At 32.1% G+C, this 27,478-nt stretch overlaps 7 protein-coding genes across 8 annotated transcripts; 2 read left to right on the forward strand and 5 right to left on the reverse strand.

Annotated features, from left to right (window-relative positions):
- Nucleotides 1-3,543: 3,543 nt before the first annotated feature.
- LOC107943009 (putative disease resistance protein RGA4) lies at nucleotides 3,544-4,822 on the reverse strand. The gene is made up of 2 exons (XM_041114778.1): nucleotides 4,100-4,822; nucleotides 3,544-3,928 (listed from the first exon to the last, which is right to left on the reverse strand). Exons 1-2 carry the CDS (start codon nucleotides 4,820-4,822, stop codon nucleotides 3,920-3,922), a joined length of 732 nt encoding a protein of 243 aa, XP_040970712.1. The 3' UTR covers nucleotides 3,544-3,919.
- A 3-nt stretch (nucleotides 4,823-4,825) lies between these two features.
- Nucleotides 4,826-7,646, reverse strand: LOC121203273 (putative disease resistance protein RGA3). Its single transcript, XM_041114777.1, has 2 exons — nucleotides 5,568-7,646; nucleotides 4,826-5,484 (listed from the first exon to the last, which is right to left on the reverse strand). The coding sequence occupies exon 1, from the start codon at nucleotides 7,293-7,295 to the stop codon at nucleotides 6,267-6,269; it is 1,029 nt and encodes a 342-aa protein (XP_040970711.1). The 5' UTR covers nucleotides 7,296-7,646; the 3' UTR covers nucleotides 4,826-5,484; nucleotides 5,568-6,266.
- On the reverse strand, nucleotides 5,071-6,119 carry LOC121230684 (putative disease resistance protein RGA1). Its single transcript, XM_041115897.1, has 2 exons — nucleotides 5,850-6,119; nucleotides 5,071-5,760 (listed from the first exon to the last, which is right to left on the reverse strand). Exons 1-2 carry the CDS (start codon nucleotides 6,117-6,119, stop codon nucleotides 5,071-5,073), a joined length of 960 nt encoding a protein of 319 aa, XP_040971831.1.
- A 1,021-nt stretch (nucleotides 7,647-8,667) lies between the features above and the next one.
- Nucleotides 8,668-12,185, forward strand: LOC107943013 (probable hexosyltransferase MUCI70). The gene is made up of 7 exons (XM_016876743.2): nucleotides 8,668-9,243; nucleotides 9,417-9,637; nucleotides 9,736-9,912; nucleotides 10,005-10,160; nucleotides 10,456-10,732; nucleotides 11,596-11,867; nucleotides 11,966-12,185. The coding sequence occupies exons 1-6, from the start codon at nucleotides 8,859-8,861 to the stop codon at nucleotides 11,826-11,828; spliced, it is 1,449 nt and encodes a 482-aa protein (XP_016732232.1). The 5' UTR covers nucleotides 8,668-8,858; the 3' UTR covers nucleotides 11,829-11,867; nucleotides 11,966-12,185.
- Nucleotides 12,186-12,376: 191 nt separating this feature from the next.
- LOC107943014 (uncharacterized) lies at nucleotides 12,377-14,790 on the reverse strand. Its single transcript, XM_016876744.2, has 4 exons — nucleotides 14,283-14,790; nucleotides 13,876-13,978; nucleotides 13,651-13,781; nucleotides 12,377-12,854 (listed from the first exon to the last, which is right to left on the reverse strand). Exons 1-4 carry the CDS (start codon nucleotides 14,712-14,714, stop codon nucleotides 12,633-12,635), a joined length of 888 nt encoding a protein of 295 aa, XP_016732233.1. The 5' UTR covers nucleotides 14,715-14,790; the 3' UTR covers nucleotides 12,377-12,632.
- A 1,307-nt stretch (nucleotides 14,791-16,097) lies between these two features.
- Nucleotides 16,098-19,863, reverse strand: LOC107943005 (uncharacterized). Of its 2 annotated transcripts, XM_041114779.1 has the most exons (6): nucleotides 19,681-19,839; nucleotides 19,513-19,582; nucleotides 19,149-19,436; nucleotides 18,090-18,430; nucleotides 17,778-18,001; nucleotides 16,098-16,274 (listed from the first exon to the last, which is right to left on the reverse strand). In XM_041114779.1, exons 1-5 carry the CDS (start codon nucleotides 19,759-19,761, stop codon nucleotides 17,783-17,785), a joined length of 999 nt encoding a protein of 332 aa, XP_040970713.1. In that variant the 5' UTR covers nucleotides 19,762-19,839; the 3' UTR covers nucleotides 16,098-16,274; nucleotides 17,778-17,782. The 2 variants fall into 2 exon arrangements, with proteins under 2 accessions (XP_040970713.1, XP_016732224.1); XM_016876735.2 differs by lacking the exon at nucleotides 16,098-16,274 and having other exon boundaries at nucleotides 17,565-18,001; nucleotides 19,681-19,863.
- A 5,362-nt stretch (nucleotides 19,864-25,225) lies between these two features.
- On the forward strand, nucleotides 25,226-26,986 carry LOC107935617 (allene oxide synthase 1, chloroplastic). Its single transcript, XM_041114780.1, has one exon. The coding sequence runs from the start codon at nucleotides 25,325-25,327 to the stop codon at nucleotides 26,810-26,812; it is 1,488 nt and encodes a 495-aa protein (XP_040970714.1). The 5' UTR covers nucleotides 25,226-25,324; the 3' UTR covers nucleotides 26,813-26,986.
- Nucleotides 26,987-27,478: the final 492 nt, after the last annotated feature.

Raw genomic sequence — 27,478 nt, forward strand, 5'->3', positions numbered from 1 at the left:
CATTTCATTTTTTTGTTAGTACAGTCTAACACTAATTGAAAGTTTTTATTACCTTTAAAAATTTAAAGATTTACGAATCAAAATTCATCTAGCTTTATTTTCTAATTTTTGACACTGATCGTTAGATCGACATGAATTTAAGGTGTATTTCTTTACTCATTGATGTGTACTAATCTATCATATTGGTTGTTCAATCAACGCTTGAAGCTCACTAACCAGATTTTAAAAAAAAAACTTAACAACCTAATGAATTAAATAAAAACTTTCGAAAAATTCTGTAATGATTGTTTTCACATTTTTTAAATAGTGATAAAAATTTAAATTTGCTAATAGTTTAATGATCTTGGCCGTATCTATTATAATTAAAATAAAGAATTATAAAACAAAATCAAATTAATATTTGAAAAATATCCAAAATCAAACTAAAATTATTGGACCGAAAATTTTAAACAAAATTAAATCTAAAAACAACTTGCACTTGATTTTTAAGTTACGGGTGAGCAAAATCCAATTCTATTAAAAAAACTCGATAAAATTTTCAAATTTTGAATTAAATAGTTCGAGTTATTTGAGTTAATCACGTTATTTGGATCAACTCGAATAAAAAATTAAATTTTTCGGTTTAACTCGAATATGAATTACACAATTTGAATTATCCGAAAATCCAAATAAGAAAAAGTAAAACTACGCCGTTTTGATAAATGTTTACCTTTTCTAAAGTTAAAAGTCAAAACTATTGAGTTAATAAGCAAAACTACGTTGTTTTGATAAATGTTTACTCATTAATTTAAAAGGTAAAACCATTATATTGTTTATGTAGTTAAATAATTTTGTACTTCGTTTACTAGTTAAATAATCGGTTCATGTAAATACAACATTGAGTATAAATAATAAGATTCGTTAACTTGACTCGAAATTATTTAACTCGATTCGATCCGATTAAAAAAATTCATATTGAGTTCGGTTGCTAAAATATGATTCGTCAACTCGACTAAGTCAAAATTTTTTGACTCGATTCGACTTGACTCGATCAAATACTCACCCCTATTTCAAGGCCCTCATTTTTACAACTAGTATCAAAGTCTTATCAATGTATATAAATATAAATTTAATTTATATAATTCATGAAAGATTCTCCATATATATATATGATCTATAAATTAAAAAAAATAATGGGATGAGAAAATAATGGACAGAAATTTAACAATTATTTCTGAAAAAAAAAATCCCATAATTTAAAGCTTGTTTTCTAGTAAGAAAACGAAGAAAAAAAAAACCGATAAGCACTGACATTTTTGGTACCACAATACAACCAAATTGGTCATAGAAAAAGACCGGCCACCGGCCATCACCTTTTCTCACCATATCCTTTTCTTAGATGTAATTTTTTGGTTACCAAACTTCGTAATTAGATTCGATTTGGTATTTGAATTTTCTTTTTAGTCTATACTAGTTTTGGAATTGAACATTTTTTTTAATTTTGCCCTTAAATTTATATTTTGTTAAAGCGTGGTGATTTGATATTTTGAAAAAATTTTAAGTTATTATATCTCTCAATAAAGTAGTTGATAAATTTGAATCTAAGATATGTTTTTCTACTCGTCGATGTGTATTAATTTACTATATGATCGTTGAATCGATGCTTGAAGCTCACTAACCGGACTTCTTAAAAAAACTTCACAGCTCGGTAACTTAAATAAGATGTTTCAAATTAAAATTTTCGAATAATTCAGTGATGATTTTATAACTTTTTAAAATAGTGTCTGAAACGTAAATTTGCTAATAAGTTAATTGTATTTTGGATGTTTGATAATGTATTTGTGCGGATAAAGATGAAGTTTGGTCTAATATGTAATTCAATACATGGATTTTAATTTGGTGCAATTATAAATATGAAATTTGAATTTGAATTTGATTTAATTGTTTACATTTAAAGAAATAAATACATACATTTATTTTCGTATTGAATTAATATAATTGTTTGTATGCAATATAACTTAAAATGATGTTAATGTTGTTAATGATTTGCAAAAAATGAATCATTAAATTTTCATGTACGACATTACACATCATATTAAAGTTCAACGCATAAATTTGATATTTATGCATATGTTTGTTTTGGCTAATATGCCAATTTAAGTTTTGGGAAGAAAGATAGTTGCCTTTCAGCTGTTTGATAATATGTTTGTTAGGCTAATTCAAGTTTTAGAAGAAGAAATGTAAGACCCAAAGACAAGCTAAGAAGTATGATTAGCAATTTCCATATAATGCTTTGAAATTTTTGGTTGAGGAGTATCTTCAAGGGAATCCATTATGGTTGCAGTACATGAAAGTTTCATTGGTGACATTGGGGTATGAAACGAGTTATGATGTATTCGTGAAAGCTCACGGAGGTGGGCTTTCGGGACAGGCATAGGCAATCTCACTCGGCATTGCTCGTGCATTGCTGAAGGTGAGTGTCGATCATAGGAGTCCGTTGAAGAAAGAAGGACTTTTGACTAGAGATTCAAGGATGGTGGAGAGGAAGAAAGTTGGTCTCAAGAATGCTCGTAAAGCTCCACAGTTTTCCAAACGTTAAGTGGATGGAAAACTGGGGATATATATACATTGCTTTCATGGTTGGTTTTGTAGAAAATCTTTTCTTCTCAGTAACATTTGCTGATGAATTTTTTTTTTACAAAATTCTAAATTGAAGAAGAACCCCTTTTGATAATGTAGATCTTGTTCTTGATTGGTTGTGATTATGAATATTTCTCTTGCATTTCATGTGAGGATTGTTGATCCTTAGTCTATTGTTACTTAAGGGTGCATGTACCATTGAGGTATCTATACTATGAGATCAGATTGTATTTCGTTCTTTTTACTACATTAGATCGAAGAGGAAATTGATTTTTTTTCTTGTTAAAAGTTTTATTCATTTTAATTGTTAAAAGCTATAAGCTCAAGTCAAATTTTCATCATTAAGTGCATTTATAGCTTACACTATATGGATTTCGTAATGCAATTGACAAAAGAATACCATCCAAAGGGTCCTAGAAGTGAATTTCAAAAATGGTATAAGCTAATTTTTATATATATATTATTTTTCTAAAAAAGTTAATATTTTTTGTATTTAAATGAATCTAAGTAAAATATTTTTTATTGTTTGACAGATTTTTTAAAAATATTTTATAAAATTGTTTTCAATACGAAAAAAACATACATTTGAAATTTATGATAAGTAGTGAATTGATTACATAAGTGAATTGATTACAGAGTGATATTAAGATGAAATTATAGTAAATAATAAATCTTCATGATGTTAAATTTTATAATGAATTATCTTACTAAAGTGTTTATATGGTGAAAAATAAATTACATGGCAATAGGGACTAAATTGAAAAATGGACAAAATTTTAAGTATGAAACAATTTAATACATGAATAAGGAAACTATGATAAAAATTTAACGAATGTGTTACGAGATGATAAAATATGCATAAAGTATTGTAAAAGTGAAATTGTGAAAAAATATAAAATTTTTATCATGACAATGACTAAATTGTTAAACTTGAAAAAATATATGGATTAAATAATAAAAGTAAAATACATAGAACTATAATACAAATTACAAATAATACATATCCGACCAACTAAAATTAATATCAATTCAACACAAAACCACGCATAAACTTGGCACATCAAAATCCCAATACCAACGAAGCCACCAACATGATGCCTTTACACAAATACATAATAGAGTTTAACAAAGTTATGTGTGATAACTGATGAGCTTAAGAAGTTAGAAGCTAAAATTATTTGCCATCTACTTATTCTTACCTGCTCTTATGGGGAATAGAATTCGTCTGTGAGTTTAATGCAATGTTGTCTTTTTTCTTCAAATTGCAAAATAGGTCCTCGAATTTAACGAAAGTCGTCACTCACCAACGCTGAAAATGTATTTAGACATCATATCAGAAATTCATCAAATGAGAACTATTAATAACAGATATGAATGAATGATACTGTAGATGTAGAGATCCTTATTCACAATGATCTTGAATGTGATTAGAATTAAGAATATTGTTATTTAAAATTAAATTTCAAAAGTAGAGAATCACCTTGTTAAAGATTTCAATGGACGGAATGTGGGCTATGTTGGGCCAATCCTCTCCTCTCAATTTCTTACACCGTCTTTGCAGATGGGGGCATCCACTGATCGTTAGCTTTTGCAGCGCAGTGAGGTTACCTACCCCTTGAGGCAATGACATCAAATTATAGCAATGCTCTATCTCCAATTCTGAAAGCAAGGTGAGGTGTTGTATCTCATCTGGGAGAGAAATTAAACCCCTACAATTACAAATACTCAGATATCGAAGAGAAGAGAGGTACTGGATACTCCTTGGCAATGAGGTCAACTCTGGACGTCCATTAATAAGAAAGTCTTGGAGTGAAGTCAGATATCCCACACCCTCAGATAAAGAGGCTAATGTCTTACAATTTTGAATCCGTAGTGAAGATAAGGAAGATAAGCCTTGCAATCCATTTACCGGAAGGGATACAAGGCTGTCACAACAATTTAAATGCAAAGTTTTTAAAGAGCTGAGGTTTTGTAGTCCTACAGGCAAGCTTTCAATTGAGCAACCACGAATTTCCAAATATTTAAGGGAGGATAGATTATCCAGCAGATCGGATGAAGACTTTAGACTACAAGAACGAACATATAAGCTACCAAGTTGCTTTTGATTTTGCAATAGTCCGTCCGGTAACTCAGTGAAGCCACTAATCGAGAGAGAGGTAAGAACCGTGGCATTCATAATCAAAGGTGTGAGCAAAGTAAACATTAGTTCCTCCAATATGTAGATCTTTTAGAGATTGAAGCAATGGCAGTTTAACCAACTTAGGACAATAATAAATAGTTAATGAACTCAGGACAGGAAAATGTTCTGTACTATACACTGTTGTCCATTCCTCCAAACATGGCGCCTCATGTATTCCGAGAACCTCCAGTGATGGAAAAGAACTTTCCATATCACCATAGAAGTTGTTGTCAATATACTTCAGGGCACCCATTCCCCAAATATTAAGGACCTTAAGGAAGCGCAATTTCCCTAGAGGTGGTAGCTGATGGTCTTTCACAGTTTCCTAGTGAGATTTCAACAAGGTTTGGTAGAAGCAGATCCATCATCCAATATGGCAACGTCAAACCTTGGTAATCAATTATGCATAACTTCTTCAAGTTTGAATGAGGTTGGAGAGCACTAAGAATCTCTTCATCATTTTGATGAGGAGAGTTCTCGTTGCGGTTTATTCGCCAAGATAAGCTAAGTGATCTTAACTTGTGCTTCTTTATCAAATTTGCATTTTTAGCTTCCATCGAACTCTTCACGTTGTGAAGTCCTTTGATGCTCAACTCCCCCTCAAGGGCCAACTCTTTCAACTCATCAATGCCGCAACCTTCTTCCTTTCCCACAATGAACATGCTAAGCTTGCACAAAAAAGACAACTGTCCCAATGCAACAGGCATGGAAGTTAGTGCATGGCAATCTCTGATGTCCAAGTACCTAAGATTTTTCAAGTTCTTCGTACCTTTGGGTAACATTTGAAGATTGCCACAATATCTGAGGCTTAGTGTCTGCAAGCTATGAAGAGAGCTTGTTGATTCAGGTAAAGTTTTCACATTAAAACCGTCAAGGCGAAGATACCTCAAGTGTTTCGAAATTTTAAATGCAATATTGCAAAAATTAGACTCCAGATCCAACACCTTGAGATACTTTTGTTTCTGATGAAATGAGAAGGATTAGAGAGGTTAAAGTGATAGCAGCCTAGGATCAAAGATTGCAGCGGTTGCAATGTGGTTAAGTCCACAACGCTTGTCGATAGACTGCTATTATTAACAAACAAGTGACGAGCAGTTTTTGGAATTTGTGACCCCTCATTTGGCTCAATCACACAGCACTCTTGTCGCATAATCGATGTTGCAAGATCATGGATGAGATCATGCATTTTACATGTAACAGTTCCATCGATATCCTCTTTGATTTCTTGAAAAAAGGACCTCCAAGTTAATTCAGAGAATATTTCACAACCCGCATCATGCAAATCCAATGCTCCTCCAGAAGGAATAAATCCATTTGCCATCCATAGTCCTATAAGCTTGTCCTTTATCATCACAAAATCTTTGGGAAATATCGAGCAAAATGAAAAACATTGTCTCATATACGGTGGAAGATGTTCATAACTTAGCCTCAACGCAGCTAAAATTCTACTTCTCTCATCTTCCAAACCTCATATCTTACTATCTTTGACACGTAACCATTCACTTTCTTGACTTCTAAAACGCAATCTGCTGCCTATGGCCTTAATTGCCAATGGTACCCCTCCACATCTCTGCACTATTTGCCTCCCAATGGTTTCCAGGTTGGCGTTGCTTCCGGTCTTTTCCATCCCAAAGGCTCTTTTCTTGAACAAAGACCAAGAATCATGATCCGACAAACATCCCAGGCGACAGAAAGGAGTTGTAGCCATCATGACAGCAATGTCCTCGTCTCGAGTAGTGACAATCACTGTACTTCCTTTCTGTCCACACTGTAGAGCTTGTTTCAATCTATCCCACTTGTCATGGCTCTTATTCCACACATCATCTAGTACGAGCAAAAACCGTTTCCCAGCAAGCTTCTCTACTAAACACCGCTGCAGGGGATCTAGCTCTTGGATATCACCCGACTTCCCTCCAAAGGATTCCACAATCGCTTTAGTCAACCTTTTTATATCAAAATCATCAGATACACACACCCAACCTCTCAAATCGAAGACTTCCGCCACATTTTCGTCATTGTAAACCAATTGAGCAATTGTTGTCTTACCAAGACCCCCCATTCCGCATATTGCATAAACAGAGAGGTCATCATGGTGACTCACATTACTAAGTAACATACTAACTATCTTTTCCTTCTCATCAGCTCTGCCAAGTACTTCCGATTCTGTCACAAGGGAGCTGGTTTGCCTATCCTCATTCCGTTCAATTTCAGCTTCTCCCACACCCTCTCTCAAGTGGAACTTACTTTTCTCCCCAGCAATGGCATCTAATTTCACCCTTACATTCTTAAACTTACGTGCCATATCTAAGCGAAACAAGAGCGGATTCCCCAAAGAAAAGAAGCTGGTTACCTGGCTTCTTGCATCCGTATGCAGGCTACGCCTTAGAGCTTCGGTGTTGAAATCATCAAGCACAACTTCTAGATCGTAAGCTGCTTGTTTAAGCTTCCCCAAGCCAGTCCGTGATAGCTTTACTCTTCCATTGCTTCTCCTCTGCATCTTGGAGCACAGCTTGGATTGTAGTAAGCGTACTTTCAAGACTCGCAACTTCTGTTTTGAGGCTCCCAGCAAGTTCCAGCCCTTTCAAGGACCACGAGTTCAAGCTGTCCAATATTGTACCGACAAGGGGTGAAATAAATACCTCTGCCATGTAACTAAGGAACCAACTATGGATATATTCAAAGACAAAGAAAGAAACAAATTCACATAAATTTGGATCAGCCTGAATGAGTAAACAAAGAAAAGCTACTGTTTCCAGTTAGGGTTAACAATGGATTGGATTGACTTGACCTTGTATGCATATGAACCAAACTTTTTATTATGGCAATAAATTATGTGGAAAAAAGGAAAGAAGGTAGAAAGCATTGAAAATAATGCATATGCGTGTAGGGCCAAGTGTCAAGAATTACATTGCACTTTCCTTGCACTTCCAATGAAAGAAATATGATTCCAGCTTGAGAGTTACAAGAAGTCAACAACGGAAAGAACTAATTTTCGTGAATGTAGACCAGCTATGAAGAAATTAGGAAGAGATTTTTAAAAAAATTAGGTTCAATTATCCAAAATTTTTTATTTATTGGGTCGAGTTCGGGTTTCCCTTAGCTCGAAAATAGATTAAAATTTTACTAAACTCAACCTAAATTATAGATGTTAAACTTGTACCCTATTCCGACCGTATGAAATTTTTATTTATTTTATTTTTATATAAAAATATAATATAAAAAATATTAAAATAAATATTTTTAATAAATAATAACAAAATAGTAACAAAATTAATGACAGTAAAATAATATAACTTAACAAATAAATACATCTGAAATAGTAATCATATTAATGATAGCAAAATGGTGAAAAAACAGCTACAAGACAACAATTTTTTTTTTTAATTTTGGGTTGGGTCCATGCAAAAAACTTTACTTGGGACTTGATCTGTTTTCTGAACGAGTCTTATTTTTTTACCTAAGCTTATATCTTTTTCAGAATTCTCTCACTTTTCGGGCAATCCTTCGAGTCAGAATGTGTCACAAGTATAATTTAAATTATTGAACTATTAAAATCATTATTGTGTGACATTTTCTATTCGTACAGTTTACGACAATTGAAAATTATTATTTTTCTTTTTTTTTGTAGTTTAATTTTGTTTTTCCACAAAATAATTTTGAAATATTACATATTTATGAACTAAATTCAAATAATTTTTTAATTTGTTTTAAATTAAATTAAATTAAAAATATTTATTTTTGTTTGTCAATATGTATTAATATACAATATCAATCGCTAAATTGACGCTTGAGGCTTGATAACCTCACTTCTTGAAAGAAAAACTTATCAGCCCAATTTAAATCAAGAAAGCCCAATAATCAAAAGTGTTAAGGAAGACAAACAAGTTAGCAGCTGAGTTATACATTCAGAGAGTTTTAAAGTTCCCGACTTTCAGCGCCAGTGATTTTGATCTCAAAATCCATAGACCCCCCTAAACCCCAATTCCCAATTTAATTTCCATTGTTCCAAATCAAATCTCTTGAATTTTTTTTTCAATTTTCAATCATCATTCCTCGTCAAATGTCCTCTTCAATCTTCAACAACAACAGCATTTCAATCTCGGTTTCAGATGACGATCCCGATGAACTGGGTCGAATGCGGGTTCGGGTCCGACGGAAACGAAAGAAACACGGTGACCAACGTGGCCGGACAGAGTGCACTCAACTACTCATTCGTTGGTTCGTCAAATATTGGATACTCCTCGTTTTCCTGCCGGCCGCCGCCCTTCTGATTTTCGAGGCCACCAGGATCGGTAAAAAGCCCGGTTTGGCTGTCAACTCGGGAGTTAATGAAGTGAAGAAACCCGGTTCGTTGGGTAACATAGAACCCATAAGTAAACTTAAGGAACTAAGCAATTTGAACCGGTTAGATCCAACCACTCATGTTGTCGGTGGTGTTAGAGAACGTAAGTAGAATATCAATCAAATGAAACCCCACTTTTTTCAGCTTTGTTTATAATGAAATGTGAAATCTTTTCATTTTTTGTGTCCAAAATTGTTACCAAAGTAGGCTGTATGTATGTATGTATATATGTATGTCAGTGAATGAATGAATGGCAATGTTTTTGGAATCTATCAGGTTGCTTGAAGCTCCTACCAGCTGAGGAACTTGAGCATTTGGAGCTTCCTTTGAATGAAGAATCAAGTAGTAATCTTGTTAAGAGATTAGTGTACATATCGGATCAAGAAACTCCATACGGTGCTGGGGAGTCTACCGTCTCTTGGCAGCGTATTAATGACACGCGATTTAATCTATTCACCGGAAATCAAACAATGGATGAGAGAGAGAAAAGCTTTAAGGTTTTGATGTTAAACTTGCAAAAGTATGGCCTTTTTTTTATTTTTTATTTCCCAGTGTTTAGATTATGCTTATATCTGTATGGAAATTGTTTGGTCAGGTGAATGAGACTGCGGTTATACATTGCGGTTTTTATAGTGAAAATGGTGGTTTTAAAATATCTGATGAAGACAAAAGTTATATGCAAAGTTGCAAAGTTGCGGTTTCTACTTGTGCGTTTGGTGGCGGAGATGATCTTTATCAACCTATAGGAATGTCAGAGGCATCACTTAAAAAGGTGAGATCGTAAATGATGCTGAAGACTTACTTTCGAGATTAGATGTTCAAGGTTTTGAATCTTTGCTTAACTTGTGCTCTTTGTTGATGTAGGTTTGCTATGTTGCATTTTGGGATGAAATTACACTTGCGGCACAAGAATTACAGGGCAATAAGATTGGTGACGATGGATTTATAGGGAAATGGCGTATCGTGATTGTGAAAAACCTTCCTTTCGTAGACCAAAGGTTGAATGGGAAAATTCCCAAGGTATGATTCATATCTAGTGTAGATAAACAGGGAAATAATAGATTTTTTTTTACATTTCAATATCTTCTGTTGGAAACTTTAGATCATTATATTCATATATCCATGCAGTCAGTAGTTTAAAATTAATTTTGACCTCAAATTTCCTAGATGTTCTTGGAGAAAGTATGATCATCCTACATCATGTAATGGCCGTTTTCTTCCCTCACCGTTGTTTACTTTGATCCTTCGCATCTTTTATCTATACATATGCCGAGAATTTTCATGAAGATCATATTAATGAGTTTTTGGCTATCAGATGTTGCCGCATCGGCTCTTTCCTCATGCAAAGTATTCTATATGGGTAGACTCAAAATCCCAATTCAGGAGGGATCCTTTAGGTGTGATAGAAGCACTTCTTTTGCGTACGAATTCTGTGCTTGCCATTTCAGAGCATGGAGCTCGTAGTAGTGTCTATGATGAGGCAAAGGCTGTTGTCAGGAAACACAAAGCCACACCAGAAGAAGTTGAGGTGCAAATTACTCAGTATCGTAAGGATGGTCTTCCTGCAGACAAGAGATTTAATGGAAAGAAAGGTATTCTTCCGTCTTCTTATTCTTAATTGTGTAAAAGAAACCAGAACATCAAGTAACCATTAGTATATTAGATGTCAATGGTGGAGTGATGATGCACAACTGGTATTCGTTCATAATTTCAGTCCATAAGTAATATATGGTAAAAGTACCATGGAGGCCCTTGTATTGGGAGACGAATTGCATTTTGCCCCCTTTATTAAAAAAGTGAGCAAATTAGTCTTTGTACATTAGATAAAAAAGTGAATTGGTTCTTCTGTTAAAAATTTCATCCATTTTTACTATTAAAAATTGGTCTTTGTATGTCAGCATGAGATATGCGTGGCATGCATTATGTAACTGTTTGGTCAGTCCGTCTACTACACTTGTTTTTAATAGTAGAAATGGATGAAATTTTTAATAGAAAGTACCAATTAGCTCTTTGATCTAACATATAGGGGCTAATTTGCCCCTTTTTTGAGAAAATGAGGCAAAATGCGATTTGACTTCTAGTACGGGGGATTCCATGTTATTTTTACCGCAATATAGCTTTCATTATTCAATCACCACTCTAGTTGACATTGTTGAGTCCACCACCACTCTTGGTGTTCAAGGGTTGCAAATTTGTTATGCATATTTAACTTTTATCCATGCTCCATTCCACGGGTTGATAAAATTGGGTCTTGCCTAAGGCTCTGCACCCTGGTTGAGCATGGTGGGATTAGCTATGGACCGACCTCAAACATGAGTGAGGCCGGTAATTGGAAGGAAGCCACTAGACCATTAAGACCTTTTTCTTATCTGAAGAAATATAATTGCTTGGATCCCGACTAGATAACTGCAAATGATATGCCTTTTGCTGTATTTTTGTTTCTTTCCGTATGCAGCTCTAAATGAAGCCTCTGTCATTGTGAGGGAGCATACAACTCTGACAAATATGCTAATGTGCCTATGGTTTAACGAGGTTGTTCGTTTCACTTCAAGGGATCAATTAAGCTTTCCATATGTTCTCTGGCGGCTGAAAGTGGTTAAGAACATCAATGCATTCCCCGTCTGCACACGCAAAGATCTTGTTAATAGCATGGGCCACATACGCAAAGCTAAGCCTTTGACAAACTGATGTTAGCTTTTGCTATTCTCTTAGCCTTGCTGATCACTGGTAGAATATCATTAGCAAACTTTAGCTAGACAAATTCTATATTTCATTTCAAATTTAACCAAGATAACTACTAATTGTTCTGAGATCTGGATATGCAGGTTAGTCATGGTCACTGCAGTCTGTTGGAACCATCAAAAAGCAAAAAAAGAGAGATAAGTTATGTACTTCGTACAGTATGATCAGCAATTCACTGACATCTAATCTGATTTTTATGATTATTTTTTCCTATTCTTTTTACTATTTTGACATTAATATTGTCATTTTCTTGGGATCCTTGAGCTCTATCTGTGCAAATATATATATATATATCTTTCGTCATATCTCATTTCAAGACAATATGATATAATCTTATATATGTTGTAGTATACATCAACTAGCCACTGATGTAATGACAAATGACTTGTGTTGTAAGTTCTTGTTTACAATAGGTCTCAACTTCAAATCGGGACAACCCCTTACACCTTTATCAAAATAAATATATGCTACAGTGAATCAAAATCAAAGAAATATATAATCCATAAAATAGATTATTAAATAGAGATTCCTTTACAATGAATCACATATTGTCCCCTTAACCACGATTTTAATAGAAGGGGGTAAAAATCAACCACAAGTTGGTATTGGCTAACCATCTCTCTCTCTCTCTCTCTATATATATGTATATATTACTTATAAAATGAATTATTGATCAAAAGAATAATAGGTATATATTTTTTTCTTCTGTGAATGTATGATTATTATATATAGTATATGTGGGGTGCCTATCTAATCTCGCATGCTGATGCCAACTGAAAGCTTGGACAGAAGGAATATACAAGCTGAGGAAACAAATACTGAAGCAGCAAAGCAGGCAAGGTCCAAGCTTGTAACAATTGGTATGCCCTTGAATTTCTCCAAAACTCCAACTTGAAGTATCATCATGATGGCATGCCCAATTTTTGACTTTGCTTGTGAAATTGATTTCATTTCAACCCAAGCCGGGAGTGTCTGAAAAAAAAATATGATGTTAAAATGTTTGAAGGTTTTCTTCTTGGTACATGTGCAAAAAAGTAGGGTTAATTTTACTAGAAGTTCGCGAACAGTGGTCAAATCCCAAATAAGGTTCTCCGGTGGGAGGTGAAAATTGGGAAAGAGAGTTATTTTATTTGATCATTTGAGGGTATAGGGGGTTCGCATAATGATAGCTTACTATGTATTGTGTTGTTATGAGGGATGATGTAGAGTGTTGTTATAAGTTACGAGGGATGTGAGTAAAAGTATCATAGAGGCACTTATATTAAGAGTCAGATTGTATTTTGCCATTTCTATTAAAATTATGGACAAATTAATCCTTATATGTTAGATTAAAGAACAAATTGATCTTTTCTATTAAAAATTTCATCCACTCGTATAGTTAAAAATTGACCTGCATGATGGAATAATTAGATTGTTACATGTAGTTTGTCACGTGTACTTCATGCTAATGTACAATGATCAATTTAACAATAGAAATGGATGAAATTTTTAATAGAAGTATCGGTTTGTTCTTTGATCTAATTTATATGGACTAATTTAATTTTTTTTGAGTAAAGAGGGTAAAGTGTAATCTAATTTCTAGTATAGGGGTCTTCATGATAATTTTACCGAGGGATGTGATAGATGAGGCTTGTAGATATTTGTTTATAATATGTAGGCATCAACTTTAGCTTTAGATGTCAGTTTGGATTTGACACGGATTATTAAATTTGTTATATAATTTTGGGGCGTGGGGCAATTAACCCGAAAAACTTATAAAAGAAAGTACCTTCAAATGGAAGAGACCAAACAAATTAGATCTTGGAAGTGGAGCACCTCCTTTCAAAGTCTTGGAACCCACAAACATGATGTAAAGCCCCATCCCAAACATAAGCATGGCGGTTCCAACCAAGAACATATCTGCAAAAAATTTCAACAAAAATGTATATAAATAGTGAAATATATATGTATATAAAGAGACAATATATGTATGTTATTGGTAAAAGAGAAATACCAATGGCTTCAATTAGAAGGTGGATGATATGTTCTTGATCCAACTTTTTTGATAATAAGCTATGGAAATATTGTAAATATGACACCATAATGAGAAAGCTTCCCTGCAAAATTAATTGTGGCATAAAAAATTAATGATGTGACACTTTGAGATTGTGGTACTGTGAGATTGTGTCACATTATTAAACTTTTACATTTATCAAGTTCAAAGACTGAAATAGATTCAATTGTCAAATTCAGACGCTAAATTAGACAAAAAAAAATCAAGTTCAATGACTCGGAATTATATTAACCTAAAAGTAAAAGATCCAAATCATATCAAACTATCAACATAGTAAGAGGACTAAGAGTATAATTAGACCCAAAGAGACCTTAAAACTTGAAAGCATGTAATGTAATAATTATTACCTCCATGAAACATAATATAGATCCAAGCAAAGATCCCACAACAGCAAATATGGTGAAGAATCTACAATTAAGGATACCATTTTCAATGACCATTTGAACATGTAATCTCCAAGGTCTTAGTTTCAACACCGGCTTTATAACCATCTCACGCATGCCATTCATAGCCTTCACCATCAAAGAAGCCAACTCTCTCCCCCGGTCAACTCTCTTTACGTCGGCTGCCGTTTCCACCGTCGTAGTTGCCCCCGGAGGCTTGAAAACCGCCGGCGGTTTCCTCTCATTACTCCCACAATTTTTCTTATTATCAACTCTTCCCTTGCTTGTTGTGTACCTCACGGTTTTCAACGGCGATGAAGGCCATGAAGAAGAAGAGAAAACATGACCCAATGGCTTGTTTGATGTACGGAGCAATCTATTGGTGGCGGTAGCCATTGTTGGCTTTTGATGAAGGTATTATGTGTGGGAATGGTGGTGGTCGGTTATGTTCATTTTATATAGCATGTAATTTGAACAAGAAGATTCGTAGTATATTAGTTGCTATTTGTCGGTATTTGGGGAGGGTCGCCTTTTTGCACTTTTATTCTTGGAGAGGTGGGTTTTGAATAGCGTGTATCAAGAAGTTGGACGGAATGGGTCAAATTTTTATTTTGGTCCTTTTACTATGCTTAAATTTGGGTTTAGTTCAGTAAAAGTACTATGAATGCCTCTGTAGTAGAAGTCAGATTATAATTTACTCTTTTTACACAAAAAATAAGCAAATTAGTTATATCTGTTTTTACTGTTAAAACTAGTGTGACTAATGACATACAAGGATTAGTTTTTAATTGGCAAAATGGATGAAATTTTTAATAGAAGGATCAATTTGCTCTTTAATTTAACGTATAGGGATGAATTTGCTTATTTTTTTAGTAAAGGGGGCAAAATGCAATCTCGCTCTTAGCATGAGGGACTCCGTGATGCTTTTACCAATTTAGTTACTATATTTTAATTATCTATTTTTATAATGTCATAAGTTAATTTTGATAGTCAATACAATGAATTGTTCTTATTGAAATGTTGGCATGTTAAAAGGGAACTTGCTCATAAAACACGAAGAATAACAGATTAGATTCATAGAAGTTTGTATGAAGAAACACTTATGATACTATAACTCGTCTTATCAAGCATATTATCCCATTTTAAAATTGGTTTATTTTGTAATACCAAATGCTCCTCACAATAAAAGTTTCAATGAAATGAGTTTAGTCATTAGTTAAATCATAGTAAACGAGAGAACTGCTCTAAAATAACTAAAACCTCGAGCGCTCAAAGATAAAATTATATAATAAAAGATCAACTTGTCATATAACTATTGCATCGAAAGATATTAAATTTGAACCAATTGGCATATATATATATATTATACGCCCAAAACGGATGGCTAGGATGGCAACCAAGATGAGGTTGGCGTATAGGACCGGAGCTAGGGGGCAAGTAAAGAAATTGTCCCTCGTTCAAAACTTATGAAATACAGACCGATAATATGCTCTAAACGAAAATACTAATCTTGCTCAACCAAGAAAAGTAACACAAGGAATGAAGAAAGAAGCAAAATTTTAACTAGAATAGTTAACTGTATTAATTATTTGGACTAATTAACGATATTATAAAAGCAAAAAAAAATCAAATTATATAAATTAAAGCACAAAGACTAAATTCCAAATTTAAATAAAGTAGAAGGACCAAAATCAAATTTTGACCATAAGAAATTACGTCACGTGGCGATTTTCAATTTTCTCTTCCCGTGGGCTCAGCTTAGCTGTGAGCCAAACACGTGTCAGCCCCTAAATTTTGGAGTATTTTATTTATTTATTTTATTTTTCATATGCATAGAACAAAAGGGCTGGCTGCTGACCATTGCCGAGGAAATTGGAGGTTCCATCAACGGAAAATAATCGACGGCAACACGTGTTGATTAGTGATTGGTTTTTTGACCATTTACTTCAACTTTGTCTGTAATGAAAATAGTGAGAATTAATTACCACCGTTGTTTAAAGAGGATATTTATTTATTTCACCTAAAAATAAAAAAAGAGAGATATTTATTTCTTATTTATAATACCAAAATAAAAAAAGAAAAAGAAAAAGAAAAACTAGACAGGTGTTTTCTATGAAACATCTTAGATTCTGTCGTGAACTCGTGATGTTAAAATTATTTTTCCAAGATTTTTTTAAGGAAATTATTTCATTTTTTATGCCCTTTTAACTTAAAAAATTGAATAAATTAGTAGTTTTATGTTAGATTAAAGAGTAAATTGATATTTTCTGTTAAAAAATTCTTCTATTTTTATTGTTAAAAAACTAGCATGATTGATAAAATAACAAGACAATGACACGTGACATGCCATGTGTACTTCATACTGACGTATATAAACCAATTTTTAATAGTATAAATTGAGAAAATATTTTATAAAAAGATTAATTTATTCTTTAATTTAACGTACATGAACTAATATATCTATTTTTTAAGTAAAAAGAGATAAAATACATTCCAACTCCACTATAAGAACATTCATAGTACTTTTACCTAAAGAAGACAATTTCATTTGTGAAAAATAAAAGTTTTTTTCGTATCGATTTTATTTGTATTAATCTAAATATCCGTATTATTCATTGTTATCCCTAAATATTTAAAAAAGTTGGAAGGATTATTTAGGTTTTCAGATTTGTTATGAAGAAAGAAATAAAAAGAAAATAGTGAAAATAGGGAAGAAAAAAGAACAAAAAAAAAGTATATTTGTATTATTCTTCTAACATGTTTAAAAAAAATTGTAAAATTTCGACATATTTTTTTATGTAATAATGGTATAATTGTGACATATTTATTTTTTATGTTACATTTTCAATGATTTTGATTCTAAATTCATTTAGAATTATACCAAAGCATCATTTGACTTAATTATCCGAAACATATGGAGGGCATATTCTACTTTGAAATTAAATTTCTTTGAAATACACAACAAAAAAAATCTATAAAATTACTATAATTTTTTTATAGAAAAAAAAAACGAGATAATAGGATTATCGGAATATAATATTACTTAATATTGAGAGTACTTCTATGTTCCGGAATCTTAGCACTAAGATTATCGGCTCAAAGCAATCTTCGCGACCATGCGCCCCTAAAAGAATAAGTACTACAATAAAGGCCCTTGAAGAACTAGAGTAGTTCATTATGTTCAAAGCAAAAGCATTTCAAGAACATATTATATCATCTTTAGTCTTGAGAGGACAAAATCGAATATTTAAGAAATATTCTTTCGTTTATGAAAAAAGAAAAAGAAATGAAAGGCTTCCATTACTAATGGTATCCTCATTTTCGAGGATGACCCCAAAATTTCTTGGTTATGTACTTCAAACGAACGTGCATTGATCGGAGTTTCATGGATATGCATGGAGAATAATTTGATGATTTATAACCAACAAAGAACCATGGATAATGTAAAACCAAACTTACAAATATCAATAGTTCTCTGCAACAGGTCTGGAAGGAAAAAGCCTTAGGAGAAATGTTATCAACGACCAAAGGCAAACCACGGCAAGGGCTTGGAAAGTTCCGATCATTCCAATCAGTGCACCACCTCTCTCGAACATCTCTGGGGTTCTGGGTGAATCTTTCATCAGCAACAAAAAATGTTGAATGAATTGAGTAGCTCTTGTCAACTGATACAATCTATACACCTGCAATATCGATTAGAAAGTCATGGATCATCTTATTTGATCTTTTAGAATGAATTTGAATGAGTGAATCCAGTGAAAAACCAAATACCTCGAAAATAATAGGAAGAAGGGGCCAACAGCATGACTGTCGTTTTTCGAGAGCCATCTCAAATGCAAATTGAGCAGCACAGCCTGCTAGGAAAGGAGCCACTGCAACCAATGTCGGGAAGCCGAGTACCGGCCAAGTTACGTAGACGGCAACGAGAGGAGCAATAACCTTGAAACCCATTGACAAGAATGCCGATGTTAGGTACCCCTTGAGTCCAGTAATGAGACCCCATCTCTTGGCGCTGAATTGTAAATATGGTCTTTGAACATGATCAGTCACAAGTAGGAACATCCCAAGACCGATATAGAACATCACTTCAAAGGAAAACGATGAGACAATTTCTGCAAAGACATAATCATGCAATACAACGAAATCAGTTCTTTATTCAAACAACACGCACTGAATTACCCGTACCAATCGAATTGGCTAAATGAACATTTAAACAAGCTCTAACTATCAGGTTTTTCATCCCGATGTCGAGCTCAAATAAAAACTTTAAAGCTAATAGCAATGGCGTGTTTTGTATTAACCCCCTTTTTTCTTTAATACTTATAGGCCAAAACGTCTATGGAAGATACTACTACCGCATAAAACAAGAAGGGGCAAAAAGGGTTGAAACTTGAAATCATGCAACCTAATTACATCCATGAAACACTGTATCGAGCCAAGTAACGATCCCGTGACGGCAATGGCATGTTTTGTATTGACCCCCTTTTTATCTAACACTTATAGGCCAAAACGTCTACAGAAGTTACTACTAACAAGGGAAACAAAGGGTTGAAACTTGAAATCAAGCAATGCAATTACATCAATGAAACACAGTATCAATCCAAGTAAAGATCCTACGACAGGATAACATTTTCAATGGTTTATCTCAATGTGGAGCTCAAACAAAAACTTAAAAGCTATAGCAATGACATGTTTTAATCTCAACCTTCCTTTTTTCACTAATAACTATAGGCAAAAACATGAACAGAACGCAAAGATGCCAACTACAAAAAACCATCTACATTAAAGCAAGCAAAAAAAAAAAGTATTTTAAGTTGAATTATAAAGTACCTATGAGTGTCTCATCCTTGAAGAAAGCTTCAATTGCATTGCTAAGGAAAAATTGAGGAACAATCAATGAACAAATCAATGCAACAGGTGCTAATACCCAAAGTAAAGATCCTTTTTCTTCTTGGAATGGAGCTGACATTAATTTGTTCTCTTCAACAAGCTGATGAGTTAACCCATGGAAGGAAACTGAACCGGATTTTCCACGAAACGGTTCAACCCCAACAGATATTGGGTTTGAATTAGAACCAGAAACACACACTATCTTTTTCACTTCACGTGTAAAAGACCCTGAATTTTAAAAAAATTAACATGGTTGAAACACTAAAAAGGTAAAAACCCAGAAATAAAAACAAAAAAAGATTACATTTTGATACATGTTGAAGCCTGGGATTTCGAGTTCTTAGTGTGAGGTTGGTGATAGGGGGCTTCAAATTCTGGAAATTGGAGACAAAGAGTTAGCTTCCGCCATTGATGAAACTAATATACGGGTAAAAAAATCAAAAAGGGGAAATTTGGGAGAGAATTTACTTACAGATTGAAAGGAAAAGCGACGATAATTGGGGAATTTGAACCTTGGGGCATGAAAGCTATGGCAAACGGATTGAAGTTCCATTTTTTTAGGGTTTTAGGGGAGTTGGTTGATGAAGATGATTTGTTTTTGTTCATTGCTTAAACCCCCCACAAGGTGGGTTTTGGGGTTTTAGCCCATTAGAATGTATAACATGTCGGAAATTGGGTTATTTATTGTTAGGCCCAAAATTAAAGGGCTTAACAACATGTCATGTCTTAAATCTAGTTTTTTTTGGGATAAATATTAAATATATACATGAACTTTAGTCCAGTGTACAATTACATACATGAAACTTGAAATTACGATTTATATGTATATATAAAATTTTGATTTTAATTCAATTGTACACATTTCAAGAAATGAATACATATATTTATTTTCATATTAGATTAATATAAATGTTTATGTATACAATATATCAACGTAAAATAGTGTTAATTCGATAACGTTGTTAGTGATTCGTGAAAGTTGAATCAAATCAAAATTTTATGTACAAAATTACACAAAATCAAAGTCCATATATGATATTGCATGTTAGATCAAAATTCATGTATAATCTTTTAAAAAAAACAAATTAAAATTTTTGAACTAAATTTTGGTTTCAACGAGTGAAAACACTTATTTTTATGATTATTTTGGATCGAGCTCCTTATTAATACAAAGTACATCAAACGAAGAACCAGATTAAACTCACACAAAACATACGCATATGATGAAAGAAAGACTCACACATCATAATTCTTAAAGAGGAGATTCAAACCCGAATATAATATAAATTAATTTTATATAATTCATGAAAGATTCTCTATAATTTATATATTAAAAAATAATAGGATAAGAAAATAATGCACTGAATTTTAACAATTATTTCTGAAAAAGGCAATAATTTAAAGGATGTTTTGTAATAAATAAATAAAAACAAAGACAAAATACGAGTAAGCACTGGCATTTTTGGTACCACAATCCAGCCAGACATCCAAATGGTCTTAGAAAAAGACCCCCACCACCTTTTTATTCCATTTCTTTCTTAAACTTAATAACTCAATTCAATTTAGCATTTAAATTTTTGAAATTCAATAATTTTTTTAATTTAATCAGTGAATTTGTATTCTATTAAAGCGTGATGACGTGATATTTTAAAATTATTTCACGTCATTATATAAAAATAAAATATTATATTTTTAATAAGCTCATTATAAGTTTTGATTATATTTATTCTTTTTAACACTATGTCTAAAACTACCTATACTCTCTCATCAACTTATAAATAGGAGGATAATGTACTTTAGCGCACTAGAATCTACGTCCTTCTGCAATACATATGCTAATCGAGTTAAGACTCAATCGACACATATATTTTTAATTTTAGATAATAAAGTGATATAATATTAAAATTCAATAACTAAATTAAAAAATATTAAATTACTAAATTCAAAAGATAATAATATATCTCAACAAAGTAGTTGATAAGCTCAATGATAAAACAAGTTAAAAATAAATTGACATAAATATTTATTTTATGTAATTTAACCACATTATGAAAATGATGGTGAAATTAATAAAATCCTTTAAAAGATTTAAATATAAGATGCCAACAAAGTAGATAAGTTCAATGATATAACACATTAAAGTAAACTTACATAAATATTTCTTTTAATGTAATTTACCCACATTTTGAAAATGATGGCGGAATAAATAAAATCCTTTGAAAGTAATTGTGGTAAAATTACTATGTAGATCCTTGTTATATTTTGTTTTCCTATTAAAAGGATGGGTAAATTAATCATTATATGTTAGATTAAAGAGTAAATTCGTTCTTCAGTTAAAAATTTCATCCATTTCTACTATTAAAAATTAGTCTCTATATGTTAACAAGATATATAAGTGACATAACATGTGTCACTATTTAATTATTTTATCAATTATATTAATTTTTAATAATAAAATATATATTTACTCTTTAATCTTTAATTTATTGGCAGTTTGTGGGTGTAACTGTCTAGGTTAAATGCAATGTGATAATTGGGGGGGGGGGAGTTGGTGATACCGGGATTTACATTTTTTCATATTACGTGCTTGTAAAACGTGCCATTCTAATTTATGAATGGAAATGACGAGAGAATGATGATTATGTCTCAGATTCGCAATCGGGGTGCGGGGCTGGTTAGAATAAAGTATTTTAATTTTATTATATTATTTTTATTTAATTTTAATTAAAATAAAGTTTTTAAATTTATAAATAGACATAATTTGTTTTTTCTTTTGTATCATTCGAATTCGACAAACTAAATTTTTTTCTTTTCTGCTCGTAATTTTTTTCGAAAAGGTTTTTACATAAAATTCTTTACGATACATTGTCATTATGAACGTTCTATTTTTACATTTATTAATATAATTTTTTTAAATTTAATTTAATTGTGAAGGTATTTAAAAGTTTCTAAGTTGATATAGTACTTGAAATAATTATATTTCATAAATAAAAAGAAAAACGTGTTTCAACATATTCAAACTTAAATTCTTTTATATAAATAGTAATATTAACGTCAACCGAATTAAAATTCAATCGACAAAAAAAATCAATATAATCAATTGAAGTGAAGGAATTAATTTTTCCTTTAAATTAGGTCGGTCCAAAATAAAATTTATAATTTTGCTCTACAATTGAAGGTTTGGAACAACCCCCACCCCCCGGGTCCAAGATGATTAGTGAACAGACAAGAGCCTCGATTTGATCAATCATGGGAAAATGTGTTCCTCATTGATGAATAATATTAATATTTAATTTAATATTTGAGTTCGAATTTAATATTTATATTAAATAAATTAATTAATATTTGACACGTATACTAATAAAAAATACAGGTATTTAATTGGAAAAAAATTTTAAGATATTAAAATGTTATTGAAGTTAAATTTGGATACTTAAATGGGAGAAAGAAAATTTTAAAGTATTAGAATTAAAAAATTTAAATATTAAAGTGAATCTTAAAATCGAATTAAGATATCGAATTGAACATTAAAATTAAAATCGATAAGTGAATAATTTTAAGTCATATAGATATCATCAAACATTTTTGTAAATGATATCCAATGTTGTCGACTTTCTCGATGCAGGCAGCTATAAATACAATCGAATTAGGTCTTGATCACATAGATACCTGTACAACATCATGTTGTCATGAATTACTCTTTCCATGTTCACGGTTTATTGCTGGGTTCTTCACATCTATCATTTGTGGAGGGTTATTACTTCATCTACAATTTACCTCGAGTGTTACTACTTTAATATTCGTTAGCTTGATTGATTCTTTTGTTACCGATATCGACACATGATATGTAAAATGTATATTGGTTTGTTTTTTATATGACTGGTGATGGGTGTCGAGTAGAACTGTCTAAGGGTCGGGTTGTCTGCCCGACCCAACTATGATCAAGTTGGACAAAAATTTTCACACCTTAGGTTAACTCGGACCAAATTCAAATTAAATGATAAAATAATATTTTTAAGATTTAAATTGAATTATAAAATATATAAAATATCAATTAAAAATATTTTTATTATTTTTTGAATATTAAAATAAAATTTTTAGACGAGTCAAATAGGCTTGAAAGTTTCTTTAGAGCTGAGTCTCGGCCCGACTCATGAACATCTCTAGTATTGAAATACTTTCAACTAATACTATATTAAAATATTTAAATATTTCTCAATATTAAAGTAAAAAAAATCCTGTTGAGTTCAAACCTTAGTATATTATAATCGATAAATTCAGATTATCTACATATTATTTGAATCAAATCTGTATTAAAATTGTGAATTTAGATATCTGAATATGTTATTTGAATAAGTAATATTGATTCAAATAATGGATATTCGAAGGAATCCATATAAATTCACAATAAATCGTAATTTTAACATATTATACGAATGAACGTTAAGTGATACGATTTAAAATTATAACAAAATAATAGTTTAAGAATAATTTAAATTTTAAAATTTAATATCGAAATAAACAAAACGAGGATAATTAGATCACAAATCATAATATAATCCTTTTAAAAATTCGTCGGTCGAAAAAAAATGAAATTTTAGCAGAAAAACTCCATAAATGAAGATGGGAACCAATACGGTGGCTAAGATGTTGCTGTGATTCGTGGATCGAATAAAAATATTTTTGCATTATTTTTCATGTATTTGTACATGATAATTTATTTTATGCACCTTAAAAAAATATAAAAATATAAAAATATATTATAAATTTTATATTTTAATTTTTTTTAAATTTATAATTTAATTCCGACCGTAAATTTTTTAAATTTATCATGAGAAACACACTGTAGGTACGATAAAATTTTAAAAAAAATTTAATCAAATACGATTTCCGTAACTGTAAGAATTCAATTGGATGGGAAATAAGTTAGAGTAAATTAAATTAAATTTTTTAAATTTAAATTAAATTAAATTTTTTAATTTTTCTTTAAAAATACCTTTTAGAGCTATAAATAAAAAATAAATAGAAACTTGAGTATCATATAAATTAAACACAGTTTAGTTCAAACATATCAACAACTACTAACACGTGCATGTGGTGTAAAAGACCTTTGTTTTTTTCCTCATCAAGATAATCAAGACACAAGTAAAATATGCTCAAAATAGAAACATATTTTCAAAAGCTTATTATAATTTTTGGGTAAACTCAAAGTAACTAAATTATTAGTAAATTTAAATTTTAGCCTCTCAACTTTAAAAAATTACAAAATGATAAATAACCTTCTCTTTTACAATTCAATTTTTTTTTTATAAAACAACTTTAAACGTTGCAAATTTGTAAACTTGTTATGGTGTTCGCCATGATCGACCCGCTACTTGATTACCCGACTGGGACCGACTCGTAGCTTGCATAGTTCTCATCTTGGGTTCCCACAGTGATGAGTTCGAATCCTCCCATGAACTCGTATGAGGTGGGTTCGCATTACTATGTTGGCGAACTTATATGTAGAAAACACATGTTAACCCTAGAATAGAGTATGTGTTAGCATGCATGGGGGCCAATCTACGACATCACATCTGGAAACCATATCATATAAATAGAGAAATTAACACCCTTTAAAGACAGACACACAAAAACACTCAACAAAACCAAAATCCAAACAACTTGCTTCTATGATCTCTGGCACTAACCGTCAAATTGACTTAGATCTAAGGTACGTTCTTCTATTTATTGATGGGTACTAATCTACCGTATTAATCCTCGAATCGTTGCTTGGAGTTTGTTAACTAGTCTTTTAGAAAAAAACTTATAACTAAAATATAAATTTATTTATAATTTAATGATTTTAAGTATAATGTAACTTAAATTCTTTTAATAATCATATATATGTGGATTTCACGATCCACCATAATTTTAATTCCAAATAATGCACACATTTCACGAGTGATCAATGTTTTTGTCATTGCTATAGGCCATGCCACTACTATAAGTAGATACTAGATTTGGCTCTCTAATTGCAATTCACATCACCTTTCCAAAGCCATATTTGTTTCTTTAAACCCTAGCTAATTCCATACTTCTCTTTCAAGAAATCAGTAATTCTTTAAAACCTTCTAATGGCTTCACGTGGTGCCATCGTTGAGCCAATTACAAGCTCGATTTCCGATACAACGCTCCCGTCTGAAACCGGAGAAACCAAGCTTCCGGTGAAGAAAATTCCAGGTGATTATGGGCTACCTTTCATTGGTCCAATCAAAGACCGGCTCGATTATTTCTACAACCAAGGTCGGGATAAGTTTTTCAAATCCAAAATTCAAAAATACCAATCGACAGTACTCCGAACCAACATGCCACCAGGTCCATTCATCGCTTCGAATCCTAAAGTTATCGCTTTACTCGATGGAAAGAGCTTTCCAATCCTTTTCGACGTATCGAAAGTTGAAAAGAAAAACCTTTTCACCGGTACTTACATGCCATCAACCAACCTCACCGGCGGGTATCGGATTTTATCCTATCTTGATCCGTCCGAACCCAAACACACTAAACTCAAACAACTACTTTTTTTTCTCTTGAAATCGAGTAGTAACCGAGTTTTCCCTGAGTTTGAAGCGTGTTACACTGAGTTATTCAAAACGGTCGAAAATGAACTCTATGAAAAGGGCCAAAGTAGTTTTGAGAAACCTAATGAACAAGCTGCATTTAATTTCTTAGGTAGAGCTTATTTCGGTTCAAACCCGGTTGATACTAAACTCGGAACCGACGGTCCGAGTTTGATCGCTAAATGGGTATTATTTCAACTCGCTCCGGTTCTTTCCCTTGGTTTACCCAAATATATAGAAGATCTTTTAATTCATACGTTTCCATTGCCATCTTTTCTTGTGAAAAAAGACTACAAAAGATTATACGATTTTTTCTACGAATCGGCCGGTTCTGTTCTTGATGAAGCTGAAAAAATGGGTATTTCACGTGAAGAAGCTTGTCATAATCTTTTATTCGCTACGTGCTTTAATACCTTCGGCGGCATGAAAATCTTCTTCCCCAATATATTGAAATGGATCGGTAATGCCGGACCGGACCTACACCGTTCATTAGCAAAAGAGATCAGGTCGGTGATCAAATCCAATGGTGGAGAATTAAGTTTGGGTGCAATGGAACAAATGCCGTTGATGAAATCGGTGGTGTACGAAGCTTTCCGTATTGAACCACCGGTGCCGGCGCAATATGCAAAAGCGAAGGTGGATTTGTTGATTGAAAGTCACGACGCCGTTTTCGAAGTGAAAAAAGGGGAGATGTTATTCGGGTACCAACCGTTTGCGACCAAAGATCCGATAATATTTGAAAGAGCTGAAGAGTTTGTACCGGAGAGGTTTATGGGTGTTGAAGGGGAGAAATTGTTGAAACATGTGTTTTGGTCGAACGGACCGGAAACGGAGCATCCGACGGTGGAGAATAAACAGTGTGCCGGTAAGGAATTTTTGGTGTTGATTTCTAGGTTGTTTGTGGTGGAACTTTTCCGACGTTATGATACGTTTGAGATTGAAGTTGGGACATCGACGTTTGGGGCTGCCATTACCATAAAGTCGTTAAATAAAGCAAGCTTTTAAGTATACTGGAATATTCGTCAATGCAGGGGCTTTGTCAAATGTGTCATGTTTTTTCTTCAATAAATAATGTATTATCGAATGTTGAATTTCCGTTTATGCACCATATTTTATATAACTAAAATATGTAGCCAATTCTTGTATTATTTGAATAAAATTGGTTAAATTTTACTATTAGTTGATATATTCATTTATTTTAATTTGGTTATTTTAAGTTTTTATATATATATATTTTTTAATTTTAAAATTTTGGGTAAATTACACTAATAGTCACCCAATTATTAGTAAATTTTTTATCACATAATTATAAAAAGTTATAAAATTATTACTCAATTATTCAATTTTATTTTTTCTAGTCATTTAATTTTTTTGGCACCACTGGGTTAATGGACTATCTTAGATATCTCTGAATTACTCTAGACTTCGTTAGAATATTGATAGTCTTATTATTGGCAACTTTGGTGGGATTAATATTGTAAATAATTTGTATTTCAACAAGTGCGACAATACTAATATATCAGAGACTTAACGAGTCACATGATTTTATAAGTTAATTTTTTAGAGGAAAAATTTAGTGGAGAGTGATTTAAATTTTCAATGCATGCAAGTGTGAGGTTGTTACATCGACGTATGGTCGGATTTAAATTCTTCGTTGTACGAGATTAAAAA

The sequence above is a fragment of the Gossypium hirsutum genome, chromosome A06 (genome assembly GCF_007990345.1).
Source record: "Gossypium hirsutum isolate 1008001.06 chromosome A06, Gossypium_hirsutum_v2.1, whole genome shotgun sequence".
Lineage (NCBI taxonomy): Eukaryota > Viridiplantae > Streptophyta > Magnoliopsida > Malvales > Malvaceae > Gossypium > Gossypium hirsutum.